Source organism: Chanodichthys erythropterus, chromosome 4, assembly GCF_024489055.1.
Source record: "Chanodichthys erythropterus isolate Z2021 chromosome 4, ASM2448905v1, whole genome shotgun sequence".
Taxonomy (NCBI): domain Eukaryota; kingdom Metazoa; phylum Chordata; class Actinopteri; order Cypriniformes; family Xenocyprididae; genus Chanodichthys; species Chanodichthys erythropterus.
In genome coordinates this window covers 19172321-19190011 of record NC_090224.1, presented here as the reverse complement: position 1 = coordinate 19190011, position 17691 = coordinate 19172321, and the positions used below count along the sequence as shown (strand labels likewise).

Here is a 17691-nt window from a genome sequence, read left to right as displayed (position 1 = left end):
ATAAGACACTTATTCCTCATCTGGGATCGTGTAGAACGCTTTGAAGCTGCAATGACATTTGGACCTTCAACCTGTTGGGAACTGTTGAAGTCCACTATATGGAGAATAATCCTGGAATGTTTTCATCAAAAACCTTAATTTCTTTTCGACTGACGAAAGAAAGACATGAACATCTTGGATGACATGGGGGTGAGTAAATTATCAGGAAATTTTAATTCGGAAGTGAACTAATCCTTTAATAAAGTAATCTGCTAATAGAACTGGAACAGCTAATTCAGAATCCCAATTGTTTAGCAACAAATTTCACTTTGGAGATCTTAAATAAGAAATGAAGTTTCTGTAATAAAGCAGAGCCACAATTCCTGAAATCCCCATATTTTAAGGTTGCTTGTTTGGTTCTTGCGAGATCTGGCAACCCTGACGAGAGCGTGTATGATTGTGTGTGTCTGTGTGTGTGTGTGTATGTGTGTGTGTGTGTGTGTGTGTGTTTGGGCAGGGCTGCAGTGAAGCGCAGCTGATGTGTGTGATTCTCTGACAGACGCGCTTGTATTTTGTATCTTGTGTTTCATTGGAAATCGGTGAGATATTTTGAGCTTGTGATTTCATCCATACGTGTTCATGACGGAACCGCGTTTATGTTTTATTCATTTGTGGAGACCGCAGAGATTCGCTCCGTGACTGACATTATGCGCTCGGTAACCGGGGGATGCTGATGCTGACATTCCCATCTTCCACCATCCTTCTGATTTAACGGGAATACTGCGCTCATTTCTTATCCATTCATCTCACACGGAGTCAATATGTCCATGAAATCAAAGACCGGCGAGGCGGTGAAGGTGGTGGTTCGGTGTCGCCCGATCAACCGTAAAGAAGAATCGACGGGTTATGAGAATATCGTGCAGATGGATGTGAAACTGGGCCAGGTGGCTCTGCGGAACCCCAAGGCGGGTCCGGGAGAGCTTCTCAAGACCTTCACGTTCGATGCGGTTTACGATGCGTGCTCGAAACAGAGCGACCTGTACGACGAGACGGTCCGGCCGCTCATCGACTCGGTTCTGCGCGGCTTTAACGGCACCATCTTCGCGTACGGACAGACGGGAACCGGGAAGACGTACACCATGCAAGGGCAGTGGCTGGACCCCGAGCGCCGCGGCATCATCCCGAATTCATTCGAGCACATATTCACGCACATCTCGCGCTCTCAGAACCAGCAGTACCTGGTCCGGGCCTCGTATTTGGAGATCTACCAGGAGGAGATCCGTGACCTGCTCACCAAAGACCACAGCAAGAAGCTGGAGCTTAAGGAGAGCGCCGACTCAGGAGTCTACATCAAAGATCTTTCCTCCTTCGTCACCAAGAACGTGAAGGAGATCGAGCACGTGATGAACGTGGGGAACCAGACCAGATCGGTGGGCTTCACCAACATGAACGAGCACAGCTCACGGTCGCACGCCATCTTCATCATCACGGTGGAGTGCAGCCAGCTCGGGCCAGACGGACAGAACCACATCCGCGTGGGCAAACTCAACCTGGTGGACCTGGCGGGCAGCGAGCGACAGACCAAGACGGGTGTCCAGGGTGAACGTCTGAAGGAGGCCACCAAGATCAACCTGTCCCTCTCCGCTCTGGGAAACGTAATCTCTGCGCTGGTGGACGGGCGAAGTTCTCACGTGCCGTACCGCGACTCCAAACTCACGCGGTTGCTGCAGGACTCGCTGGGAGGGAACGCGAAGACCATCATGGTGGCAACGCTGGGACCGGCCTCCTACAATTACGAGGAGACCCTGACCACCCTGCGTTACGCCAACCGTGCCAAGAACATCAAGAACAAACCACGTGTCAACGAAGACCCCAAAGACGCGCTCCTGAGGGAGTTCCAGGAGGAGATCGCCCGGCTGAAAGCACAGCTGGATAAACGCGGTATGCTCACCAAGAGGAAGAGGAGGAGCAGGAGACTGAGGAAGATTGGAGAAGGCGGCGAGGAAGAGGTCGAAGAGGATGATGATTTTGAAGATGATGACGGAGAGGAAAGTATGGAGAAGGAGGCGCAGGAGTACATGAAGGAGCAGCAGGAGAAGCTGGAGAGGGAGAAGGAGGCTATCAGAGATGACCATTCTTTGGTGGCGGAGGAGAAACAGAGACTCCTGGAGGAGAAAGAGAGGATGATGAGACATCTGAAGAAGGAGCAGGAGGCCACAGATCTCCTCACAGCCAAGTTTAAGGTCAGTGTGTTTGAAGATTGTGTGCTGTGATCAGCGAATGTGTTGTCTTTATAATCACTGATGTGTGTGTATGAGTTTAGCAAGAATTATTTTACCAAGAAGTTCTTTATATATACTGTTGTGTGTAAATATAGATGATATGAGTAATAGATATTACACTCAAACTAAGTAGAAATAATGTTTTACAGTTTTTCTCAGTCGCTTTGGTGCATTTCTCAATTCACTATTTACATTTGCACAACAGTTAGTTCAACCTCCACAACATTTAGTCATTTGTGCACATCATAGTAGCAGTTTCTCATTCCTTCGAACAAATTGCAAATGCTTTTGGACATGCGTCAATTGCTTTCATACAACTCTCTGCTGTTTTATAACATTATCATTCTCTTATGTCATGTCAGTCAAAATTAACTATACTTGTGAATGCTGAATAGTCATTCCATATAAAACTAATAGTCCTCATTTCATTGCTTGAGTCATTACATACAAAAATGTTGAACTAGTTGTCAAAATCTGTCAAGCAAATTTTACACATTTTTTTTAAATCTTTTTTTTTCCTGAAAATGTCGCCTAAATTGAACAATTTCTCTCAGGTGAATCTCAACTTTCACTGAAAAGAAGGGGTGTGTGAAGCATTAGTTGCAACCAATGATAAGCCACTTCTCTACAATCACTGTCAGAGCTGAATCCCATAAACCCTCACTTTACAAGCATATACGAACCAAGCAGGACATAGTGTGTACCATTTCTACAATACTGTGACACAGAAATGGAAGGTCAGCCTCATGGAAGAGGGGTGAGGGTGCAGGGAAGAAGGGGAAGGGGACAAAGCAGGGGAAGAGGAAGAAGAGGCCAATAGGCAGATCCCTGATGAAATCAGGGCTACAATTGTGGATCATGTTGTCAATCACGGCCTCACAATGGCTGAGGCTGGTCGAAGGGTGCAGCCAAATGTTGGGAGAACCACTGTAAATTCAATTATTCAAAAATTTCGTTGGGAGAACAGGTGTGTATAAATAGACAGTAATTCAGCACTAAACAATCTGCACTGCACTACTGTCATTGTGTCATACATGAAGCTTGCAGTGGGACAAGAACTTGTCACTGTACGTTTTACATTTAGACGTACAGCTTTACTGCATCACACATTTAGTGTATTGTAGTGTACAGTAGTGTTACAGTAAAGATTGGCCATATGTACTGCAGTATTGTTTACAGTTGTGCACAGCTCTACCCAAAGGGAGTTTATGTTTGTTGCAAATAAGGGTGTATTTTTTCTTTTGCACAATGCTGTGAACAAATTAGAATTGTAAAGAGCATATGCAGTAAAAATGTGAAACATACATATTCAGTGTCCTGTACTCAGTTACCTCACTAAATACAGTAATGTGTAACTTTACTGTATTTTTCAAATGGCTGTGCAAATAGTATATAGTGCTGTCTTGAGCATTTTCAGGTAGTGTCACCAAGATCTGACTTTTTTGCATTGGAAAACATTGACAGAGTAAACTGTCATAATGAAAACATGACAAAGCCATTTGACTATCTTGTTCATAAACAATGGTGTCAGGACTTTTCATCTTGATGACACTGACACTTTCATTGACATGAATACTTGCTTTTGAGGAATGACTTATCCATTTTGAGCAAGTGACACGCTTTTGCAGGTTATCAACTAGGTTTTGCAGTTTGTACTAATTGTTTTGAGAACTGCATTAACTGTTGTGCAAATGTAAATAGTGATGTGAGAAATGCACCAAAGCAACTGAGAAAAACTGTAAGAATGACAGACAGATAGATAGATAGATAGATAGATAGATAGATAGATAGATAGACAGATAGACAGATAGATAGATAGATAGATAGATAGATAGATAGATAGATAGATAGATAGATAGATAGATAGATAGATAGATAGATAGATAGATGTAAACTACATTGTGCTTTGGCTATTTCATCTTCCCTTGCAAAAAGTTAGAATCAGAGCACCAGACGTATCAGTCACAGTCGTGCTGGTTATCGATCAAACGACAGCACTGAATCCAAAAGAGGTCAACAAACACTCTGTGTGTCGGAGAGGAGAACAGAGAACACAATCCATGTGAGTTTCCATGTGCTTTGATCTGTGCTGTCACATCAGAGCGTAACCTTGACGACAGAGAGAATTCCTCCACTCCGCTCTCATGCGTGTTTCAACGCAACTGTTTGTTGATCTTCTGAGGATGCTGAGCATGATTATTTGATATCTTGGCTGAACACACACACATTTGTTTTTTATTCCCATTGATGTTGCTAAGTTAAAGAAAAGTGCAGTTAATAACAGGTTAGAGGGCCTCAGCTGTGTGTGTCTGAGCCTGAGGTTGCAGATTCAATCACAGACAGCCAAACGGGTTCACAGCTGATGGTGGACGATGTCCTGCTGCGGTCAACCAATCATGTGCTCTCGCTCTTCTCGGTCATCATTAATCCAATCAAAAGACAGTAGCCAGGCAGAGTCTCTTTGGCGTAAAAGCATTGATTACAGTTAAAGGGTCATGAAACCCCAGAACACATTTGTCAAGCTGTGAACAGATATGTATAGGCTGCACATCATTGAAAACACTAAAGGTACTCATGAATTTTATTTAAAAGTTAAAATTAGTTATTTTTGCATTTTTCAGAGCGATTTATGTCTTCTGGTTTGAAAAGCAAAGTCGGAGCAACGTCACAAAATCTGACGTCATTGTGTACTTCCGGCAAGATCTGGAGTGCTGGTTGGCTCCAAGTATGAGCTGGTCGAACATGCTGACGCCAACAGTTTCTACATTTATTCATGACATAAAGCTCATTCAATCCAATCACTGCGCTGTAGTATGCATAAGATTATAATTGCGGTATTATGCATGAGGAAGTATCACTTCTCTCGCCTCTGCCTCTTGTCATTCAGAGACATGGGTCGTATAATTGTTTCCTCAGTGGTACAACAAAAATGCATTTCCCTGCGACGCGACCAGAGCAGAAGTTTGTGTGCATGTGGATTGTATTGCTGTAATCTAGCAGCACAAATGGAAAATATGTTTGCATGAGATCGGATTACAGCGGAGTTTCCCTCAGCACAGCAGCACATGAGTTTTGTTTTGTATTTTGCCTGTGATGCGGTCAGACATGGAGTTTGAATCATAGACTGTAAAAAAAGATGGACGACGCGACGTCGCTTCCTTCCATTGTATTGAACTGAAGCCAAAATGGGCTGATGAATGGGCGCTGACACGTTACGCAATACGTCAAAAAAAAAAAAGTTTGGAGCCTGGGCATGCGCAGAAGGAATCGTCAGTTGAGCCGGAGGCGGAGTCGCGATATCAAACTTCCGCCCAGACGACTGCGTCATCATTCATGTATTTTAAATAGACTATAAAAATTATACACAATTTAAAAGTCTACCTATAAAATAATAGGCTATTCTGTTTCTAGAGCAATAATATTTTTGAAACAGCAAATTCAGTAGATAAAATCAATATAATATGCCACTAGAAACAACTCTAAATCGTCAGAAACGGTCCTGCCATTTTAAATCAAGTTCAACTAACATTACAGGAGATCGATTGCTGTAATTAGAGTAAGCTATCATTAGTTTTGTCCTGCTAATTATTATTTTATACCCATAAAAATAATAAGTAACTGCCAGATAACGATCACCTGCTTTTTCCCGACATGGTTAACATTAGGTGTGTTATCTTAACTAATAACATTTATTAATTAGCTTATAACGCCCACATTTGATGTTACAGAAAAAAAGTTCAGTGATCCGTCAGATCCTGTAGGTCGGTTAGTACAGTTTACTGCTGAACAACTCATTTTGTTGGTGTTAAATAACAAAGAAATTGAAAATTAACAGTTAGTTAATACATCTTCAATCTCCCCTCGAAGCTCCGACAGTCCTCAGACAACCTGTCAATCAACTTTGAATCATGACGACACGCCCCGTTTTTATAGAATCAAATTGCTAGCTAAAATCTAAATCATCACAAAAACGAACAATTGAATATATATCAGCGTGATAACAATTACCTTAAATGACCAAAACCATCTTTCAGAAAGTTTTATTTGAAGCAGAATTTATTTTTAAGTTTTCACTTAAAATCTCATTCGACTGCATTGAGAGGGCGGTGTTTATGACCTGTACTGCATCCAGCCTCCAGGGGGCGATCAAAGAGCCCGTGGCTTCACTTTTCAGAACGTATGAGACACACCCGGTTTGAATACGAACACATGAAAAATACAATTGTTATGATATACAGGCGGAGCGCGCATATGATCGGTTTCAGCGCGGAGCTTCGCGTTGTTTAACAACACTAGCATTCACACATTCTCCTGCACCAAACATTAATGTATATTTCATCAAGTCTTCTTCAAATGAATTATAAACTGGACACTGATACAGTGGTGTAGCCTATCTGAACGCAACGACACGATTATTCTAATAGACCAAAGACTGATTTTGAGACTGCAGTGCTCGTAAACGTAATCGAAGTAGCCTATTATTAGCCCTATTAAATATTCTTTCGCATTTCTCCCTTGTGCTTGGGAGTTTGTTGTCATTTTCTCTGTGCTTATATATTAATATTCATTATTGTGTCTAATGAGTGTGTTCTATGTCTGTGCTTCATTGGTTGTTCTCTCCCCTCTTCCCCCCCTCTACACGCCCACTTTTCCAGAGCTTTACACGCCCATTTTAACAGAGTTTTTTGAGCTTTGAGGTGTGAACGACCAGGGTAAAACAGGGGTGTTTCATGACCCTTTAACATGCTAGTACTAGTGGAGATCTAATTCCTATTAACATTGTATGTGTGTGTGTGTGTGTGCATGTTCGCACATGTGTGTGAGTGTGTATGTATGTGCGTTTTTGTGTGTGAGAGTGTGTGCATGTGTATGTGCTTGCGTGTGTATGTGTGTAAGCACGCATGTGTATGTGCGTGTGCACGTTTATACAAGTGTGTGTGTATGTGTAATCATATGTGTGTGTGTGTGTGTGTGTGTGTGCTTGTGTATGTGTGTGTGTATATGTGTTATGGGGACAAAATTAAATGTTTTGGTCCCCATGACGAAAACAGCTAATAAATCATACTAAATTATTCTTTTGAAAATGTAAAAATGCAAAAAGTTTTCTGTGAGGGTTGTGTTTAGGTTTATGGGTTAGAATATACAGTTTGTACAGTATAAAAATACAATATAAAAAACATAAGAAAATCCAACGTTCAACGTTCAGTTCATCCATAATGAAACGGGTTCAAGCTCTACAGAAGACACTGTTGTTTGTTGTCTGAAGCAGTCATGTGATCTGATTCATCATGTGCTGACTGAATGCATGACATCACGTCTTCACGTGTTCTTGTGCATTATTGTGAGTGTATGTGTCAAAGGCAGGGTGCTAGAAAAATTAATACTGTTCAGCTCTTCATTCTCATATCAGAGTTGTGTGCTGAAGTTGTGGCCAGATGCAAAATGTGATTTAAGATTGAAAGAGAGGTCAGTTATAAATAACCATCATTATTGGTGGGTCATTTCCTGACAGGTGATGACTCATCACGACCTCATCCTGTTCTCTGGGCTGTTAGCCAATCACATCACACAATCTCAAACAATAACAGCAACACAGGAAGCACATCACTGCATCACATACAGGACTGTGTTCATGCCATATAAGCTTACTGCTCACTGTATAGTGAGTGCAGTCATGACATATATTTGTAGGCCAACCGGAGAGTTCACATCACCCTGGTTCCCTCGACAAAAACCCAATTTGGCTTTTGGATTATTGCAGAAAATAAGCTCTGTGACCAACAAAAGCCTAAATAAAATCACCTGAGGTAAAAAGCTAAACATAGGCTATAAACGATCTACACCACAGTCACATGAATTCAATATTACCATCACTAAGCTTCAACAACAACAACTCTTTGTTTAAAAAAATTTTCACCGAATGTTCGAGTTATAATGGTTGCAAGAGCACAATTATACAGATTTGTGAGATGAGTTTTCCTGTTCTGCTGATAATGTTTAATGTTCCTGACAACCTCTGTAGTCCCATTTAGACACTTGTTAGCAACCACCTTTAACAAGACAAGTAAAATCACATGTAAGGGTATTACTGGTGTATTTTATGTTGTAGAATAAAACATGAAAATATCTTGAACTTATTTTAGGCATTTAAAGGAGACCTATAATTCCCCTTTCACAAGGTGTAATATAAGTCTCTGGTGTCCCCAGAATGTGTCTGTGAAGTTTCAGCTCAAAATCCCCCACAGATCATTTATTATAGCTTGTCAAATTTGCCTCTATTTGGGTGTGAGCAAAAACACGCCGTTTTTGTGTGTGTCCCTTTAAATGCAAATGAGCTGCTGCTCCCGGCCCCCTTTCCAGAAGTGGGCGGAGCTTTAACAGCTCGTGCTTCGGATACTCAACAACAACAAAACTGTAGAGTCTCACGCAGCCAAAATGAGGATTGTCAGTAACGGTGTTCAGCCTTACATTGTTCAAACCGGAGTCGACACTGATGGAGAGACTCAGGAAGAAGTTACTTAACTTTTAGAATGAAACTGGACGTTTCTGAACGGTCAGTGGATAAATTTATGTAGTTTCTGTGGAGTTGATTCAACTCATCCACTAGCATGTGCCGTCATGTTCATCTTTTGTACAAATCCAGCATTGAATTGACCCTGTTTTTTGAAGCAGTCCAGCGTAAAATGACGGCATGACAACAACACTCTACTACAACAACTCTTCCTCTTCTCTAAAGCAGCCCAACATGGCCCTGCCCCCTTTGTTGTGCGTTCTCGGGGGCGGGGGATTGGTTCCCGCAAAAGTGTAACAGATGCAGCAGAAATGAATGTACGGGTTTCAGACTGAGTTGCCGGGCGAAATCAAATCGCCGGCAGATCAGGCTGGGTTTACCTAGTCTAGTTATTGACATTTTTCATTATTAGATTTTTTTTTCATTAACTGTGCAGTCATGCTATATTTTCTTAAATATTGTTTTCGCAATGTGTTGCTTGCCGTTTCTTTGTCATTTTTCGTGAAATGTATTATTTCCGAGTGAAAATTGTTTAATTCAAAAATGCATGCATTTTATGCATACAGAACATTTGCATACTATGGACAGTATACATGCTGCACACATAGTATGAGTACTGTATATGGTGCTATATTCCAAACATAGCTCATGACTCAGTTTTTGCCCCAGATTCATTCTGCTACTCGAGGCTTTAATTGAGAATCCCCAGCGGTCGTGTCCTTGTTTTACCTGTGGAATGGACTAAACCGCTTTACCCACACTTTTAGCCTTTAATGTCTGTTTACAAAGCTGTTTTCTAGTTTAATTATAATGTCATTTAAAGAAGGGATGTGGGGGCGAGACAGACAGACAGGAAGAAACCTAATTATACTGTGTCCTCTGGGATTGATTGTTTGTGTGTGTGTGGCTGTATTTTGAGTAGCATAGTATCATTCTACTGTCCTCAAACTATTTATACAGTATATAGTACCAGTGTTTTAATAACTCAAATAACAAAACACAAAATCAGAGGTGAACGATTAATTGTGAGATTCTGCTCTCGATTCAAACACTCAAGATATTATTCCTAAATCACAATGATTCGGCTATGTCTATTAAACCTTTAACAAGTCCGATCACTGTGAACATTTAAATCTGCCGCTGTATCAGAGAGAGCTGTAGTTATCACAGTATAACATAAGTACTGGGATAAAAGTTTATAGTTTGGATATAAACACTGATGTAGCGAACAAAAAAGAGTAAATCACCTTTTGAAAGCAACTTGATGCTTTAAATAAAAATTGTATCGATTACATTGTTACACCAGTAGGTGGCGACAAGTGACTGTATTTGTCATTGAATGTATTTATTCAAGAGTTTGTATAAAAAAAGCTGATTCATCCAGTAATGAAACAAGTGAAGTCTTTATGAGTGAGTCATTGAATCAGTCATTCAACCAAATAAAAAAAAATAATAATTCAAATGAATTAAATATTTTTAGACAGACTGTAGCTATTAATGATTTGCCAGAACCTCTATTAAATCATTTATTTTTTTAGTTGTCTGTTCAGAATCATGGGAAAATCTCTATTTAAAAAAAAAAACAAAAAAAAAAAAACATGATTCCTAATTTATCCAGTATCGTGCAGCTCTAACCAGAACTATTAAAAATAATTTTTGTCAATTGAAATAAACTTGAAACAAAATAGAATATAAATATTAAAAACTTAAACAAAAAAAAAAAAATGAAAATAAGAAATGTTACTTTGGCAAGTTTACATTAAAATAGTATTACTAAAATGTACATAAAAACAAATTAAAGTTTAAAAAATATATTTTAAATATATCTTTTAAGAAAAAAAAACTTAAATTAAAATAAAAACTGAAAATATAATTCAAAGTATTACTATAAATACTAAATAACACAGATTTATACTGTTTTTTGTAAATATGGAATCTCCAGATGATCTACGAAAAATGTCCTTCTTGACTTACTTGATCAGACTGCTAAATGTTAACATAAATTACACAAACAGCCATTTGTACATTTAACCATTATAACCGAACACAACTTGCTGAATTAAACATCGCTTGTTTCACAGTTTATCGTTATATAATATATACTATGCAGTAGGCTAGTATTCAATTCCGAAGATAGCCTGTATGTGCTGACAGTAAACATCAGTCATTGGCCTTCTCCCAGGATGCTTTGCTGAAATATTGATGCATCAGCGTCTATGTGCAGGCGGGCGGAGCTTCTATCTGAAGCTCCTGGCCAATGATTTCCTCTCCAGTGTGAATACATAATGACCCAGACTCATCCTGAGCTCTGTTGCCATGGTGAACGGAGTGTGGGGGTCTGGATGGAAAGGTCTCCGTTAAACGAGAGCATCTTCACTGCTGAGACGAGTGTGTGTGTGTGATGACGGAGCGTCATGCTGGCGGTTCCCCTGAGGCCAACGTCTATTTTAAACTGGCAGGAAAAGGCATCTCTCTGTTTCTTTTTTTCTCTATACTGTTTCTTATTTTCAGTCAATACTGTAATAGTATATTCCATATACAAGCAGTCTAAAAATGTGTAAAGGGTTTTGTTCCATTTTATTTCAAATTACTTTTTCATTTCTTTTTGTGAATTATATTTATTATATTATAATTGTTTTGGCACTGAGTTAACTACTAAAATTGAAATAAAAATAAATTAAAGTTAAATATAATTATTATTTTTTTTAAAAAATAAAATACATTTAAAAAAGCTAATTCAAAATATTCAAAAGTTTGGGGTGTATAAAGGGTTTAGCACCATTTTCTTTAAATTTCTTTCATTCTTTGTGAATTAAATTGATTAGATTTTAATTATTTTGGTACTAACATTACTAAAACTGAAATATAAATAAATTAAAGTTAAATATGAATTTAAAAACTAAATGACTTAAAATAAAAATGTCAAATATTTTAACAAAGCTAATTCAAAATATTAATTACTTCAGTTTCAGACATGAGTGTATAAAGGTTTTAGCACAATTTTATTTTAATTTCTTTCATTATTTTGTGAATAAAATTTATTATATTTTAATTGTTTGGTACTAACATTACTAAAACTGAAATAAAGTAAAGTTAAATAAAATATTTTTTTTAAATGACAAAACCAGAAAAATTAGTAAAGTACTAAGAACTAAAACTATATATATATATATATATATATATATATATATATATATATATATATATATATATATATATAGATCTGAGTGTGTAAAGGGTTTACCACAATTTCTTAAATTTTTTTTGTAAATTAAATTTTTATATATTTTAATTGCTTTGGTTTGTTTTGTATTTTAATTGTTTTTGCTCATTGCATTGCGAAGAAAATTGTAGTTGGCCATGTAAAACCGCTTTAAGACCAGATAGTAGCACTGGACCAAATGTTACACCACCTAATTAATATTCATGATCATGCTGATGAGGTTTAGAATTGCCTCCACCCCTTTGTATGGCTGTACATTAATGCAGGAAGGTTTTGGTTTCATCCCTTGGGACAAAAAGCACTTTCTCTCCATCTTTCCATGTCTGTTATTTTTTCTCTCTGTTATTTGTCTATTCATCTTCCTCCTCGTCTCCTCCCATTCCATCCGTTCCAGTCCCGTGATCACACAGACAGAGAGAGAAATGAATTGTATTATTTTGTGTGTGTGAATCAGAGAGACGTGTCCCGTGATGTCTGATGTGTTCTGACAGGGTGTTTTGGATGTTATGAGCGCTGGTCTGATGGGCCGTGCGGGTCAGCTGTAGTTCTGGGCTCAGGCTTTGTTCTTGTCGCTGTTGTGGCCTTTTGACAATAATCTTTGTGTGCCGCTAAAGCCGAGAGCTGCTGCTGTCCACAAAGAGAGCTCTGTGTGTCGGGTGGGGGAGGACATGGAGGTTATTTTCATCATGCATTCGAAAAGGTCGTTCACACTGACAGAGATTTGTGGCCGTTTTCAATGAGAGTTGGTGATTTCAGACAACTTGAGTGAAAGTGATTGTTTGTGGTGCAACAAAATTCTATTTGCGCATCATTACACTGGGTAGCTCCGCCCACAGAGATTTCTCATTGGTTCAAAGTTCCTCTTTAACTTAATTGAAAATATTTTATGTTTGGGGGCCAATAAGATTTTTTTATTCAAACAAATAATAATTTTAATTATTATGCAAGGATGCATTAAGTTGATTAAAAGTGACAATAGAGACAGTTATATTGTCATAAAATATTTCTATTTCAAATAAATGCTGTTCTTTTGAACTTTCTATTCATTATAGAATTCTGGAAGAAATGTATCATGGTATCCACAAACATAAGAAGCACACAACTGTTTGATAATAATCAGAAATATATAAATATATGTTTCTTGAGCAACAAATCAGCATATTAAAATGATTTCTGAAGGATCATGTGAAACTGAAGACTGGAGTAATGATGCTGAAAATTCAGCTTTGATCACAGGAATAAATGACATTTACTACATATTCACGTAGACACACAGATGTTTTAAATTGTAATAATATTTCACTATTTTTACTGTATTTTTGATCGAATAAATGCAGCTTTGGTGAGCAGAAGAGACTCAAATCGTACAGACCCCAAACTTTTGAACAGTAGTGTTTATAAATAGAGATAAAATAAATCACTCTAAAAACTCAAAATGATTTCTTCAGGTTTGAGTATGTCTGTAGTAATTATAATAATGAGCTTTTTTTAAAAGCAATTGAAGTCTATGTTCTAATTAGTGTGTGTGACCTTTACATGTGATCTGCTGCTGATGTTGATCATTTCTTCTGGTTGCTAGGCAATGGAGAGCAAGCTGCTGGTTGGTGGGAAGAACATTATTGATCACACTAATGAGCAACAGAAGATGATTGAACAGAAAAGACAAGAGATTGCCGAGCAGGTAACAAACACACACTATTTTAATGTTTCCATTTCTATTTGTTGCCACTAGTGGTGGAAAAACAACACACTTCACCTTTAGCATCTATATGGCATCTATATACGTGCTTGTTTACATCACATGACTCTGTGTGTATATCTGTGTGTGTGTGTGATCAGACACGCAGAGAGAGAGAAATACAACAGCAGATGTTGGATCAGGACGAGGAAACATTAGAACTCAGAGAAACGTTCTCCTCACTGCAGCAGGAAGTGGAAGCAAAGACCAAGAAACTCAAAAAGGTGAGATACACACACGCAAACACACAGCTGAACAGGGGTGAAGTGTGGTGTAGATGTTGAAGCTCACATGCTGATGGCATCACATTCAGAGGTTGCTAATCAAGAGAACGTCCCTCTTTTGGTACCGGTGGTTCTCAATATTAAACAATATATATATTATTATAATATATATATTGTTTAATATTATATGAAGCTTCAGGGTCAGTTTTTTTAAAATAAATTAATACTTTATTCAGCAAGGATGCATTTAATTGACCAAAAGTGTCAGTAAAGACATTTAGAATGTTACAAAAGATTTCTAGTTCAAATAAATGCTGTTCTTTTAAAGCCAATAGTTTATTCACAATGGAACATAGATAACATAAATGTGTAAACTGAGAAATTTCACAGTTTTATGCACAAAATGAGCTTATTTCAAATTTGATTTTGAAAAGATTCAGCTGGGAGAACATCTAGCAACTAATTAAGTTAATTGATATCGGATCTGTAACATGATTAGCTATAAAAGGGATGTCTTAGAGAGGCAGAGTCTCTCAGAAGTAAAGATGGGCAGAGATGTGAAAGAGCATGTAAAAAGATTATGGAATACTTTAAAAACAATTTTCCTCAACGCCAAATTGCAAAGGCTTTGCAAATCTCATCATCTACAGTGCATAACATCATCAAAAGATTCTGAGAAACTGTGCGTAAGGGACAAGGCTGAAGACCTTTATTGGATGCCCGTGGTCTTCGGGCCCTCAGACGACACTGCATCACTCATCGGCATGATTGTGTCAATGACATTACTAAATGGACCCAGAAATACTTCCAGAAACCGCTATCCGTAAACACAATCCGCCGTGCCATCTGCAGATGCCAACTAAAGCTCTATCATGCAAAAAGGAAGCCATGTGTGAACATGGTCCAGAAGCGCCGTCGTGTCCTGTGGGCCAAGGCTAATTTAAAATAAACTGTTTCAAAGTGGAAAAGTGTTCAACGGTCAGACGAGTCCAAATTTGACATTCTGTTGGAAATCACGGACGCAGTGTCCTCTGGGCTAAAGAAGAGGGAGACCTTCCAGCGTGTTATCAGCGTTCAGTTCAAAAGCCAGCATCTCTGATGGTATGGGGGTGCATAAGTGCATACGGTATGGGCAGCTTGCATGTTTTGGAAGGCACTATGAATGCTGAAAGGTATATAAACGTTTTAGAGCAACATTAAACAAAAAATACATCAAAGACAACCACAAACTCTTCAGCAGCTGGAATATCAGGCAAGAAAGGGACCAAATTCCAACACCAAAACTCCAGAAACTCATAACCTCAATGCCCAGACATCTTGAAACTGTTTTGAAAAGAAGAGGAAATGCTACACCATGGTAAACATGCCCCCGTAGCAGGCATCAAAATAGAAATGAGCTCATTTTGTGCATAAAATTTCTCAGTTTAAACATTTGTTATGTTATCTATGTTCCATTGTGAATAAAATATTGGCTCATGTGATTTGGAAGTCTTTTAGTTTTCATTTTATTCAAATTTAAAAAACATCCCAACTTTTGGGTTGTAAATAAATGTTTGAGCAGTGAATCAGCATATTAGAATGATTTCTGAAAGATCATGTGATCAGTTTTTCCATTTTTACTGTATTTTTGATGAAATAAATGCAGTCTTGGTGAGCATAAGAAACTAAAACATTCAAAAATCTTACGGACCCCAAACTTTGCCCATCCCAACATTAACAGTAACGCTAATTTACATCATGACTCATTTGAATGAGACTTTAGCAACCACTGAATTGAGTGACAGTGTATAAATATAACAGCACTGAGTTCCCTAACTCCTCTGTTCCTCTTGCTCCCCCTTAATTCTGGACCTTTGACATTTGACCCCTGGAACACCCCTGACCCCACTTCCCTGTGAAAATAAAACACCTTTTATCAGTACAAGAAGGTTAGTTTGTTTTACACTTGCTCGGTTGCTGACTGTCAGAGGCTACGAGGCTAATGCTGAACGCTAGTCTTGGCATTAAAGCGCTACGAAGCGCTTTCACAGCAACTAATTCAAGTCAACCTGCATTAATCTTCATGGCTACCGCTGGCATGCTAACCACCAAAACCCTCTTTCTGAATCTCTGATGAGATTCATTCTCAATAGTAGACAGGCACGACAGGACTGAGCTCCACCGTTCCCATCTGCACGCCACTTCCTGTCAGAACTCATGACTTCCTGTTGGGTTCTGAGCAGTAATGGAATAACTGTTGTGATGTTCAGAACCTGATGCACCTGATGTAGTTCATGCACCTGACCTCACCTTTACAAGCTTCCCTCCTAAGCTTCACCTTTAACCCCTGCTGAGTGACACTGGGCGTCTGACACTAACACTGACTGGATCACTGACCACAGTTATAGCATGAGAGCTGCTGATGAGATTCAGTAGATGGATGATGAAGAAGATATGATGAGGAAGGATGTATGTATGGATGATGATTATGATGATGGATGGATGATGTTTAGGGCTGCATGATTAATCGAAATTAAATCGCACTAGGCTGCAATTTTTTATGCGCAGCTTATCGAAGCACGGCTAAATGCAGTAGTAAATGCTGCTCCATCTGAAAGGCAGAGGGCGCTCTTGTGCAGAAACTCCAAATATGCCCCACAGAAGTACTATCATCATACTATCGCTGAAGCTGAATAAACAAGATTAAAACACCTTGATTGATTAAACATGACTAATAAACACACAACTATGACAATATATGGTTTATCTGAGTTCTTCAAGCCTTTGCGGGTATTTTCATGATAATAAAGTATATTTATACTTCAATGCTAATTGACTCAACTGACGTTATGAAGTGAGTTTGGAGAAAAATTTTTGTTGGACAAGAGCCAAATGGTTTAAGCACGATTTCAGGTTAATTACGATTTATCGTGCAGGCCTAATGATAAGGAAGGACAGATGATGATGATGATGATGATGGATGTATGATGATGATGAAGGACAGATGATGAAGGATGGATGATGATGAAAATAAAGGACATATGATGATGATGATGATGATGAAGAAGGATGGATGATGGTTATGATGATGAAGGATGGATGATGATGACGATGATGGATGGATGATGATGAAGGAGGATGGATGATGTACAGATGATGATGATGATGGATGATGAAGGACAGATGACGATGGATGGATGATGATTATGATGATGAAGGACAGAAGTTGATGATGGATGATGATGAAGGATGGATGATGGACATGATTATGATGATGAAGGACAGATGATGATAGATGGATGATGATGATGAAGGATAGATGATGATGGACAGATAATGATGGATGATGATGAAGGATGGATGATGACGATGATGAACGACAGTTGATTAAGAAGAATGGATGATGATGATGATGATGATGAAGGATGAATAATGATGATGGATGAATGGATGGATGATGATTATGAAGCAGAGATAAGTATGATGATGAAGCATTGATGATGATGATGATGATGATGGGTGGATGGATGATCACATGGTCTCTCTGTCTCTCTCTGTGCAGCTGTATGCGAAGCTTCAGTCTCTGAAGGCTGATATCCAGGATGTGAATGATGAGCATGTGAGGAGCCGACAGGAGCTTGAACAAACACAGAATGAACTGACCAGAGAGCTCAAATTCAAGTGAGTCTGAGCTCCAAAACAACATCTAATAGACACGTCTGTTCCATTTAAAAAACAAAATCACTCACTTTACT

General features: G+C 38.7%; 1 protein-coding gene across 2 annotated transcripts in view; it reads left to right on the top strand.

Moving 5' to 3' along the window:
* The first annotated feature begins 574 nt into the window (after positions 1–574).
* LOC137018600 (kinesin-like protein KIF3C) overlaps positions 575–17691 on the top strand; it is a 32593-nt gene continuing 15476 nt past the window's right edge. For both annotated transcript variants that reach the window (XM_067383284.1, XM_067383283.1), the window contains exons 1-4: positions 575–2222; positions 13575–13676; positions 13835–13957; positions 17499–17617. In XM_067383284.1, coding sequence (XP_067239385.1) covers positions 801–2222; positions 13575–13676; positions 13835–13957; positions 17499–17617 — 1766 coding nt within the window. In that variant the 5' untranslated portion in view covers positions 575–800. The remainder of the gene's footprint in view (positions 2223–13574; positions 13677–13834; positions 13958–17498; positions 17618–17691) is intronic.